Here is a 12,529-nt window from a genome sequence, read left to right on the forward strand (position 1 = left end):
CCCTCCATAATAACAGTTCAGCTGTGACAGAATGGAGCTGGTTTGGGAAAGGGTTGATTCCTGCCACTTCTGAAATCAGCAGCCAGGTTTCCATTGACTTTAGTGGGAGGAGGATCAAGTCTATAAATAGGCATGTGGACTAAGAAATCATTATCCTCATATTATAATTGCATGGATGTTAGAGTGGCTGCAAGTTTTTGGGTTGTTTTGATTTTTGGTTGGTTTTTTTCTCTTTTATTTTTTTAATATATGTAATGGGTGCTTCCTAATGTTTAATCGAGATGTTTTGACCTTAATTCTCCCACTAAGCTGAATGCTACTGGCACACTGAGTATCCAGGAATTCAGAGTCCTGTGGAAAAGACTGCTTTTCTATTTGGTATGACAGTAATTTCTATGCCCCCTTTCAACATCTCCCTGCTCACAATCCCTTTGGTGTCACCTGTTGGGTTTTGGGTGCTTTAGTTTGTTTAAAAGTACTCCTTCACCCCACAGGAAGTTTTCCAGAAGAGAGACACCAAGAGATCAGGAAAGCTTGACCTTGTGGAACTGCACACAGCTGTACAGGAGACAGGTGAGCCCACAGCATATTTTAGCAAGTCTCATCTTCTTGCTCATGAAAGGTGAAGGAAAAACACAGGGCTGGGAAACATCTTGATAACTGTGTGTAGAGCCCAGGAGGACTGGAAAATATTATAGTTCACATGGCCTTGGCTATCTCTTCTTCCTTCTTTAGCTAAGTCAACACATCTGAAAATTATTTTGCCATGAGATAGGCTGCTCACTCTTTTCTCAGTGTGGTCTCACACTGAGAGTTGTCTGAAACAGAAGTGTCTGTCTATTTCAGACCCAATTTTTAAATCTCTTCCTGTGTGCTGCTAAATGAATTTTAAAAGATTTTATGGGCTTGTGGGGATGCAGGAGGCCAGATCTGGCTCCTATAAAATTGCTACCTCTGCTGAAGACGACATCTCAGGGACCAAATCTGCAAGTGTGGGACTTGTATGGAGGCTATATTAGTGCCAGACTTCACTAATGCAGCGTCTGAGGCTTGATCTAGAAATGGAAGATGATACATATGGGTCTAAATACCGAGCTCTGTTGCTATTGCTGGGTGTTGTGTGGGGGCTGGAGCTCAATCTTATAGCTTCTTTTGCATGTTTACACCTTAAATATCATTCCTCTTTTTTGTGCATATTCACCCAGTTCATCTGAGTCAGTTAAAGCACAGTGAGAAACCCAGGCAGACCTCTGCTAAAGCAAATTAAAATCCCAGGCCATTAATAGAGAATGCTTTTGTTCCTTGCAAATACTGCTGCTGCTTGACATTGGGACTGATGCTTTCTGTATGAGCTTCCTCCGGATTTTCATCTCCTTTCCTACCCTCTTGGGAATATTGCTCTTAAACCCAGCTGCTGCTATTACCCTCATATCCCATGAGCAAAAGAGGCCTATTTGTATTTTATTCCAATTCTGGGAGGACAGTAAGTATAGGAAAGCAGACCTGAACCCTTTTAAATTTGGAGAAAATATCTTCATGTAGAGATTTCATTTGGGCTGGCTAATATTTGATTATCTTAGGCCAGGCTTGAAAAACAAAGCTATTGGAGAAGGGATGAAGGCCACTCAGTTGTGCCATCTCATTCTGTTTTCCTTTTCTTCCCCTCCATTTTACATAGGCATTTCACTCAGCAATGAAGTCTGTAATTTGATGGCAATCAGATATGGTGACCCTGACTTACAGATCAGTTTTGAGAGCTTTGTTTGCTTCATGCTTCGAGTGGAGATCATGGGAGGTGAGGCTGGTGCTCCGTGTCTGGCCAGGCAAGCTGGGCTGCCAGCTGAGCCATGGCCCCTCTGATGCTGTTCCCACTGGCAGTGCCAAGGTCAAAATTGCAGGACTGAATTTATGAATAAAGCAAGAGTAATCAGTTTAAAGTTAGGGACAGATACAGAGGGGGCCAAGCTTTCTCTTTACCTCCCCACCAGTCCCTTCCTACAGACATCCAAGCTGTACATATCAGAGCGATTAAGCTCTCTGCACATTTGCACTGGCCTTCTGTTGGAAGAGGTAGGCAAATTACAGATGAAAAACTACTTGTTTTCCATGAAGAAGACAGCCTTGAAATACACCTTTTCCAGGAAGAAGAAAGCTTTGAAATATGTCTTTGGTGGACTGCAGTTTGATGATGAGACAGCTGATACTTGGATCATGCTGTAGACAATTAACATGTCTCATAATTGTAATGGGTAAGGTTGGGACCACCTGCATTTTGAGGTTTTGCAGATAGGTGGGCAGAGAGTAACATGCCTGACTTTATTCAGCTGCTCCCAGCATTCCAGCCTGCAGGGACCTCTCAGGAACAGAGAAGCTCACATGCACTTGAGAATAGCCTACAAACTCTGCCATTGGGATTTTTCCCAAGACAGTGCCTTGGCTATGATGATCTCTTGGCTATCAAGTTAAGGCTCCTCATTTACTTCTTTTGCAGAGGCCTTTCGCAACTTAACACAAGATGGCAAAGGGATATATCTCCGGGAATCTGAGGTAAAGCCCATTCCCTGACTGTCAGATGCAGGCCCCTGTGTTGCATGTGGCATTGCATGTTTTATTCTGTAGCCTTAGAAAAGGTATCTGTAACTGACCACCCACAGGGAAGGTTACAAACAACAGGAGGTTCAGGCTTCTAAGTCTTCTGCTTTATTATGGCTTGTATTCCTTTTGGAGGCAGAATATCTCCAATGCCCCATAGTCCAGTCCAGGTGAGAGTATGGCAAAGCTCTCACAGGAATGGATTATTTCAACCCCCTTTCCATATTATTTTACAGTGGATGATGATGACACTTTATTCTTGAAGCAATGCTGTAGAGGAGGAGACAACCAGACCTGTTCCAGGACAAGGAAGGCTGCCTTATTTCAGCTTTTTACTTCATATGAAAAGTCCTTCCCTCAAGCAGACTTAACCTGATAACCACAGATTTGATGAAGTTTTGCTAATTAATGCATTTGAGTCCTATTTCACTTCAGACAACCCTACTGAGGAGAGACCATTGGATGGCAACCACCACAAGTGCACAGTGTGACACCTTGGAGCATGGCGGCTGAGTTGTTTGGGTCACCTACACCATGCTGATGTAATGCTGCTGTTATAGGCACACATTGTGGCAGTGCCCAGAGGCTGTGCTTGGTGATGGGGCTCTTTAGTCTGGGAGAGAAAAGGTCCTGTCCTGAGTAGTTTGTCACCTGATAGAGAGATCCCAGTTCTGTAGCTGCTAGGCACATGGTAGAGAACTGGAATCTGTGTGCTGGGAAAGTAGGGCTGGAGACTCACAATGAATGAACACTCTTCCCTAGCCCTGACTTGGAAAGGTGATCTGCAAGCATTCAAACCATCTCTTCTGTTTTTATAAGTTAACATAACCCTATTGAAGTGACCCTAATTTGATTTGACCAAGTGATGAGTTGAGCATCCAAGCTGTTTGTTGATGATTGTGTATTTATTTCAGAAAGGTGGTAGGTTTTCTCTGCAGATTGAAAAGTACAGTACAGTGAAAAGTAAACGGATCCCATATTGTTTTTAAGTCACCAGAGACTGGCAGGGAGTGAATATTCTCAGTAGGGTTATACAGGAGCTGTCTGATAAAACATTTGGATATTTATTTTATAGAGGGTGAGTGTGTGTGTATGTACTTCTAAAGGATGCAGGTAAATGCAGGTTGTAACTAATTACATAGTGCAGCCTGGGTGCACAGCTGTGAACAGCGTTAGAGAACATGGTATAAGTGGGAAAATTCATATCAAAATCCATGAGAGAGTTACCTGATGCATCTATCTGTAGGATCCTTTTACACTTTCTTACCTTTCATTTATTTGGGCTGGAAGTTTCCATGCTAAGTGCCTGTTACAAGTTGCTACTTTGATTTTTCTTTTTTTCTTTTCTTTTTTTTTTTCCTTTTTGCATTCCTGCAGACAGCTCAACTGAGGCTCTTTTACAGTGCACAGCCTAGTCTGAGTCTGGGTGCTAAATGAAACAGAGCTCCAATGGGAATGAACATATAATGAAAGACCATACTCTAATATCTTTGTAGGAAGGAGTTATATTAAGCTGTCATAGGAAGCCTTCCCTCTGGCTTTTTGTGACTTTTTAGGTGCTCAATCTCATAAATATTTTTTTCAGAGTGCATGTGAGATTCAGGAATGAGGTAGACTGTGGATAAGAAAGTAAACATGGGCATGACTGAGCTCAGGGATGTGCTTACCACTGCACTGAGGCCTGAGCAACAGCATAAGCATATTTATAGAGGAACTCCTTTGCATATAAGTGTTCCCAGTCAGGAGGCATTAAACAGTAAAAACAACAGCATGCACTTCATTCCCCAGAACAGTCTGTTTCTAAGCAATATCATTTTCATCCTGTTTTTATGAGAAAACTCTTAGAACCAGATAAATAGATGGCTGTGTTGGTACTTGTTTATTACAGATGATATATCTATCATCTATTGGGAGCAACCTGCTGTGGAGTCACAGGGTTCAGGTCTGTGAAGCAGAGCAGGTTGGAGGGAGCAGGGATACCCCGGGGCCCTGGAGCAGCCGAGGGCTCCGTGTCCTGCTGGGCTCCCAAACAGGCTCCATGTCCTGCCGGGCTCCCGAGGAGGCTCCATCAGCAGCTCCCCTCTCAACACACATCTCTGTTTCCTTTTGTGACTCGTAGCTGAACATGATGGTGCAAAGTAAATTAGCCTGATTTAATTTGCACTCAACTCAGCAGGGGATGTTATAAACACTGATTTACTGTGTGCAGGAGCAGTGCTGGAAGAACCAAAAACGTTGGTTGAAGGAGCGTAGGTCCTGCTTTTCTCAGCATGTTTTGGAAAGGATGGTCCCTGGCACCCATGGGAATCCAGTGGGATCTGTGTGAGTGCAGTGTTCACAGCAGGCTCTGTTGGACATGATGGGAGGGAAATCTGTCAGTCCCAACTGGGTTTGTTGCACATTTAAGGCTGGGAGTGTGCTGGATGTAGCTCTGCCACAGGCTGTGTGCAAAACTGGTGCAGGACACCCAGTTTCAAATTGCAGTTCATTTTAATGTTGTGCACATTGTTTTTTCTATCAGATTTTGTACTTATTTACTTCATACCTCTTTAATGCAGAGCAATGTAATTGCAGGGAGATTATTTTGCTATTGATTACTTGATCCAGGAAAGAAACAGAATTCATCCATGCCATGAATCACTAAGCATTTGCAGCAATAAACTTTATTGAGCCATGTGACTTGCTGTTACAGAATTGTAAAGAATGCTTTACTGGAATGATTATACCAAACCATGTACAATTCAAACTGAATTATCTGGCTCACAATAAAATGTTTTTGGCAAGGTCACCTACTTGGACACTGTGAAGCTTTTATATTGCTAACAGAATAATGTTTTCTGGGCAATTCTGAAGATATATTACTCCTCATTTACAATGTGCATTGTGAAAAAATGGTCTGAAATGCTGCTGAAGGATGCATTCGTTTGTAACCACAGCATTTATAGGGATGCTGAGCTTTGCAGTGGGTGGTATTGCTCCAGCAGAAATGAAAGAAAAGTGGAACTGTGGCTTGAGACTAGTATTGCTAATAAAAGTCCTTTTTGAAAAAGGCAGGTGCAAGAATAGTAAATAATGTCTGGAGTGGGAAGAGGAGATGGATGGTGAGGTAGACTGTAACAATAAGGCTGAGATGAAATTGAAAGGAACTAATCAACCCTTTGCAAACAAAGTCCTCTGGCAGAGCTTATTGCTGCAAATACACACACACAACTGGAAGTGTTTCATGTTTCCTGGATATAGTTGGTGAGTATGTTGAAGGTGCAGTTGGGGTACAGCACATACCAGTCAGCCTCACTTCTCACATGCATTCTGCATGGTCAGGGATTTTGTCTAGATGGCAGTAGGACAGGGTCTCCTCTCAAGCCTAACAGGATTCCAAAAGATCTAAGACTTACAGGAATGACAAGCATAGCCGTGGAGGTTGTGGCTACAATGAAGAGCTGTGGCAGTTTCAGGCGAAAGGGGAAGAGCTGTCCTCTGGGAACAAGTAACCACAAGGCAAATCACCCCAAGATCATGGGCTCTTGTCCTTAGGCAACTTGGGATGACCACCATGGAGACACCAAGCTGGCCCAGGTTTGAGAGAGGCAGAAATACTCAATCTGTGTGTTTGTTTCTGGGTAATCAATTAAATGCTGTTGAGACATTGCAGAGTAATTCTCTGTCTGTGGTCACATCTCGCCTTTTACCAGTTTTACAGTGGGGTCAGCAGGACTTCTGCCTTACCTAAAAGCATATTGCAATCCTTTGCTGAGAGGTATTCTATTCATGCAAGTGGCTACTGCACTATTATAGCTGTCCAAGCTGTCTCAGCAGACTTTGATCACACCACAAGATGCTCTGTACGGACTGAATAATGTTGCTTTGGTTTTGATTATTATTATTATTATTTGATTATCTGGACCTCTGAAAGGCAAATTTTCATTGGACTGGCACAATAAAAATGAGAACTTTTGAAGCTTTTGGAAGGAAAAGCCTGTTTCCAGGGGCAGGTGGTGCCTGAAAACTGTCCACTGAGCAGAGAGTGGGTGCAAAGTGTCCAACTAGTGCAGATCTTTGCACGGGGCAGTGATGGGGGTCAAGAGATAATCTGGGGACATGGAGTCAAAGCCACTGGTAAATCCAAGTGTCCACCAGTCCTCAATCACCCCCTCTCCAGTTCTACAACCCTACCAGGAGACTCAATTAAGAAAATGGAATTTCAAAATTTGCAAACCTAAAGTCTTACTTTATTTCCTCTGTGAGCTGTTCAGGTCAGTGTTTCATGGAGAGCTGTGAAGACTTTTCTCCTAAAGTTAGTCCTGCTGGACTCTGGTTCAATGCAAACCTGTGGTCCAATGTGGAAGAGGGTGAACAGTTGGAGTGTGATACAAAGGTATGATGTTTACATCCAGATTCAGAAAACCGAAGGGCAAAAATCCTCTTTGTTATTATTTATAGTGCCACAGTGCCGAGGGGAGAAAGATGAGGTCCCCAGGGTGATGGCTGCTAGGTGACACAAGAGCAGGAGTTGGGTTTACTTAGAAAAGAAGTACTTCCCAAGTTCTGAGGGAGAGTGATCTGTGTTCAGCCTGGGGCTCTGTTAAGAGATAAGATTTGATCTGACCTCAGCCTCCTGAGGTCCTTCTCCCTTTGCATACCATAGCATTGCTGCTCTGTAATCCTCCTACTGCTGGGAACTGGATTTTTACCACAAGCAGTGCTTCTTTCTTGTTGGCATCTAGGAGCTCATGTTATGACCCCATCCCAAGGTTTGGGGCTTGGCAAGAAGCCAGTGATCTCTGAGTAGTTCTTTTACACCTCTTTCTCTGCACATACGCCCTCACATATTCCTGTGAACCTCATGTCACCTTCCTTAAAAACTGTTGCAATGCTGTGCTGAAAAAAGAAGACAAAAAAAATTTTTTTTTTCCTCCTCTGCTCAGGGAGCAGCTCCTTGCAGAATGAAATGCTAACGAGTGCCTTTGCCTTTCCTTCCTGCTGTGTCTTACACTGAATTAGACCTGAAAAGCAGTATCACCAAGCTTGAAGTTCAATTTATCAGTGCAGTCAGGATTGATTTGTTACACTACCTATTCTGGGGAAATGAATGTCTCCATCGCGCTCCCTTCCAGTGCAGGCAGACCTTTGTTTTGCTCACATCAGCCATGTAATGTAGGAAGCTGACATTCCACAGATAAAGGAAAAAACCTACAAAATCCTGACTAATTCTACCAAGCTTGGCAGTGCCAGAGTGATGCCACTTGCAAAGGACACGCTTGGCATTGTGGTGGCTGCAGATACCAGGCAGAAGAGCTCTCTACCTGGGCTTGCCTGCTACTTTTTTGTTATTGAATAAATGTTTAATCCCGTAAGTGTCCTAGAAAATCATTCTGGGTGAATTACATGTCCCCATTATCACTATTAACGTTATAGCTGGACCATTGCGTTCATCCTTGGAACTCAAATTTACAGTAAGAGTCAGGTAGAAAACAAACTTGGTTTTTGTACAAATTTTCAGCTGTTGTATGAGACAAGAAAAATGGACTTTGCTACTGCTGTTGAGGAGGAAAATTTTCACTCATAATCTAGCACAGGGGATCTCCATTAAGAGAGCAGCAATTATAAATCCAGTTTTCTCTTGCAGCACATTTTGATGGAATATTTGCAGTGAACCACATACAAATGTGGGATTTGCATTTTCCGATTCAAAAGATCCAAAATGTGATTGCTATGAAGTGTTACAATTTTAAAAGACACTTTTTTTTCCCCCCCCCTAATTTGTCATATGCATATCAAATGTGGAGGGAAGGGTTAAGAGCTAAGCACCCTGCAGAACCTTGCAGAGTTCTTCATGCCCCTGGAACTATGGCTACAAGAAGGATGTCTATAGCATCTATAGCTGATGCTCATTAAATGTGGTGAAATGAAAGAAGTAGCTGCTCTAAAGTAGCTTTTTTTCTTCAGGTAAAAGCAGGATTTCTTTCCCATAAATATGCTGCAGCTAGACATAAATGACTTAGTGTTTGAAAGCAGCTCTGCACTGCTGAAGAGCTGGAGCATAAGTGAGAAATTTAGTCTTAAGCTACTCTGAGTGGGTGCTTTCAGCCTGGCTGCTGGCAGCAGCAACACAGCTTTTTGCCTGGGCTGAGGCTGCTGAGGGCTCCTGCCTCTGCAGCTAAATGCTGAGCTTCCACAGGATGCAGGAGTGGGATTACGTCTGTGATTGTCCTGTTACCACAGCCTCTCCCTTTCCACAGCCCTATTCAAAATGAAAGAGTTAGTTTGGAATACTGCTCCAGAGAAACTGAGGTCATGCTTGCTCTGTAAGTCTTTGGGTACAGCCCCCTATTAATGGAGTAGGTGTTTTTTGTGCTCCTTTGGAACACCCACCCTTGTTGACCCTTCTCTGCAACTTGGGTGTTTGTTGGAATTTGCTGTGTTTCCTTTCAAAAGGAAAAAGAAAACAATCTCATCATCACCCACTCTTCCTAGCTGCTCCTTGATCTCATATCTCAGCAGAGTCATAACCCTAGTCTTAAAAACTGTCTCCTTCTCTTAGGGCATAGGTACGCATGTAGCAAAAGACTAACGTAGAGGGCTGAGGTGTTCCCCCTGATCCTCTGGCCAACATTAATTCCAGCTGTGCATTAGCTCCAGCTCTGCAAACTGATGTCTGAAGTCCTGCAGGAACTGGCTCGTGTTGGACCACTGCCCCAGCACTGGGGTGTGACTGCACCAGGAGAGGTGGCACAGACCATTGGAGGTCTTATTTTAACTTGGAGTCATGCTTGTCTCAGAGCCCTTTTCTGAAACCCGGGTAGTGTCCACGCTGAACGCATCCCTTGTGCAAAACTTTCACTGAAGCTGGGGAAATGCCAGCCTGATGTTAAGATGCTCGTCCTCAGGGACTCTGACTCCTGGCCTCCCAACACTCACCAGGTAAATACAGACAAGAGAAATAACCCTGAGCATCTCCAAAGTAGTTTGACCTGAAGGGCTTATTATTTTTGAACAGCTGAGTTGAACATTACTGAGAACTCAATTTCCATTTCAGTTTGCTTTTTCACTTGCGCAGGGCAGAGCATGGGAACAAGGTTTGGGCACTTCACAGCCTCCTCTGTATGGATCAATATTTTCCAATGTGCACAAGTTTCCAAGAGTTTAATCCGCTGAGTTTTGCAGAACTTTAATTGTATCAAATGCAAAAAAGAAAGGGATACTCTATCAAACCAACACATAGCTAAGCACATAAAGAATTTAGGGGATTAATTAACAGAAAATAATTCATATGCTGCAATAATAAACTGCTGAGTCCAGTAGAAGGAACTCACATTTATTCTTCATTTTTATTTTTATAGTTTACAAGTACTTGGAAGTACAAAATGGCAAGAGAAGTTTGGTGGAAAGGCTGTGTGGAGGTGCCATTCCTCAACACTATTCTTTACACTATGAAAAATGTTGCAATAAATCTGTAGAACATCAAAGAACTTCTGTCAGTTCTGACCACCTGATGGATCTGAAGGAAGCTGAGAACTTTGCTGATTTAAGATGCCAGAACCTGAGCTAGACACAGCTGTCACTAGAGAGCTTACTGTGACAGGAAATAAGCTCTTCCTGCTGCAAGGCAGAAATTCTTCCTTTCTCAAATTATTTAAAACAACCAGAGGCAACAGATCCTCTGGTGGCCCATGCTGCTACATATGCCTGAAAGGATCAACTGAGAATGTTTCTTCTCAATGACCTGGCGTATAGAATCATAGAATAATTTGTGTTGGAAAGAACTTTTAAAGGTCATCTAGCCCAACCCTTCTGCAGTAAGCACGGATATCTTCGACTAGACCAGATTGCTCAGAGCCTCATCCAACCTGGCTTTGAATGTTTCCAGGGACAGGTCATCTGTTGCCTCTCTGGGCAACGTGTCCCAGTAATTCACCATCTTAATTGGAAAAAAATGCCTTCCTTATATCTAGTCTAAATCTTAACCTAATTCAATTTAAAGCTATTCCCCCTTGTCTTATCACTACCTGCTCATGTAAAAAATCCCTCCCCAGCTTTCTTGTGTGCCCCCTTAAGGTACTGGAAGGTGCTCTAAGGTCTTAATGAAGCCTTTTCTCCTCCATGCTGAACAACCCCAGCTCTCTCAGCCTGTCTTTGTAGAAGAGGTTCTCCAGCACTCTGAGCATCTTCATGGCTTCCTCTGGACTTGCTCTGACAGGTCCATATCCTCCTTATGTTATGAATCCCAGAGCTGGTTCAGTACTCCAGGTGGAGTCTCATGAGAGCAGAGTCTCCCGAGTAGAGGGAGCGAATCCCCTCTCTGGACTTGCTGGCTTTGCTTCCTTTGTTGCAGCCCAGGATGTGGTTGGAAATATATGAAGAGCTGGCTTTAGTTAAGAAAGCCCAGAGAGAAGGTCTCCTGATTGTTGGTAAAGCTGCTTTCCTAAGAGGCTGTGCTGGGTGCTGCCCATCCCAGGGAGAGCACCTGCTGCTAATGGAAGGCAGCTCTCCCCTGCTCACCAGCCTGCTGTTTGAGCTCCAGCTAACTATAATGAGGCAAGGCACTTTGAATAATAACTTTCCTTTGGGTATAAGGCTATCTTAATTTTTTGTGTGTTTAAGTTGGTAATTGCCACAGAGTTTGAAAATCTTCCAGGTTTTACCACTCTTAATTATGTTCTCATGCATATGCATCCCCTGCTTGTGCACTCATTACTGCGAGGAGATCAGAACCCTGAACGTTGGAGCAGTTCCCTCCTGGAGGGCAGGCAGGATTTCTAGCACCGTGTGTGTTTTTGTGTAGAAGATCATAGTGGATTCTTTGAAAAGATCAACATGGAGCAAACAAAGACATTGACATTACTTGCTCTTTTTGTACAGAGTAACTGCTTGCTAACTATTCTTCAGGGAGCTGTGGGGTTACTTGTTAGCCTCTTGAAACTTTTGACTGAGGGAGGTTGCCTGATCAAATAGAAATCACTGTCTTTACGCTTAAAGCTTTGGATTGTATATGAAGAAATGTCTATTCCTAGACACTTCACCTAAATAATGGGATTAAAATCTTAAGAAGTAAGGTGATGTGTGGCTCACTGTCTCCAGTGTTTGTATCCTGCAGGAAAAGGGAGAGATAAAGAGTCAGAAATTTTTTCTATGAAAAATTTTATAGGCAGAAGATGAGGGTAAAACTTTCCACCCAGCTGTGAAAACCCTCCTTCCCCAAAAGTGCCTGGTGCAATATTACATATTGCCAGCTGTGTTAATAGATGCCTAGATCCCAGTTGGCATTGGGCCACACTAACATATCCCAGAAATAGAGATTTAATTCTGAAGTCTGCTTAACACCTGCACACAAAAGGACAGAGGCATTAAAGGTGCTTTAAGGACAAAGCTTTATTTTAGCTAACGTGTTCTCTCACCCATCTCACCCATCACATGACTTGTTCTTTATTCTGTTAAGTGTCACCTGTCCAAACCACAATTATGGGCTTCAAAGTGTCTGAGAGACACAGTCCTACAGCTGGCTGAAAGAGACTGATTTAGCACATTCAAAGCAACAAAAGGGTTTGGTCTGAATTCTGGCAGGGTTCTCTGCTTTTAGAGATGGATGGGAGGGGTGTGTGCATGTATGAGAATGCGCACAGGAGCACAGCTCCTTGGGAGGCAGGTGAGCAGCTTTGCTTCCCCTTGAAGTCCCAGCAGCACTGGGGTCCCCTGGGAACATATGTTTTACCAGAGCTGTGCTGAGAACTTCAGGGTGCCCAGAACCTCACAGGCTCAGCTGCTGTTGGTAAAGATTCACCTGCCCTGTGCTCTGTTTATTGATTGTTTGCTGCAGCTTGGCCCATAAAACTCTCTGCTGCCTTTGTTCTCAAATGCTCCTTTGTGGCCATTTGCAGTGCCTGCCACTGGTTGCTGGTGCAGCCACCTGGAGCTAGGCAGCTTACCCCACCAGAACTCT

The 12,529-nt window shown here is 43.5% G+C and overlaps 1 protein-coding gene across 1 annotated transcript in view; it reads left to right on the top strand.

Annotated features, from left to right (window-relative positions):
- CAPN14 (calpain 14) overlaps positions 1-5,380 on the top strand; it is a 32,358-nt gene extending 26,978 nt beyond the window's left edge. The window contains exons 21-25 of the mRNA XM_086871012.1: positions 310-378; positions 495-573; positions 1,679-1,795; positions 2,492-2,547; positions 2,829-5,380. Of these exons, the coding sequence (XP_086727138.1) occupies positions 310-378; positions 495-573; positions 1,679-1,795; positions 2,492-2,547; positions 2,829-2,855 (348 nt within the window). The 3' untranslated portion in view covers positions 2,856-5,380. The remainder of the gene's footprint in view (positions 1-309; positions 379-494; positions 574-1,678; positions 1,796-2,491; positions 2,548-2,828) is intronic.
- Positions 5,381-12,529: the final 7,149 nt, after the last annotated feature.

This window comes from Cyanistes caeruleus, chromosome 2 (genome assembly GCF_971803275.1).
Source record: "Cyanistes caeruleus chromosome 2, bCyaCae1.hap1.1, whole genome shotgun sequence".
In the NCBI taxonomy this organism is placed as follows: Eukaryota; Metazoa; Chordata; class Aves; order Passeriformes; family Paridae; genus Cyanistes; species Cyanistes caeruleus.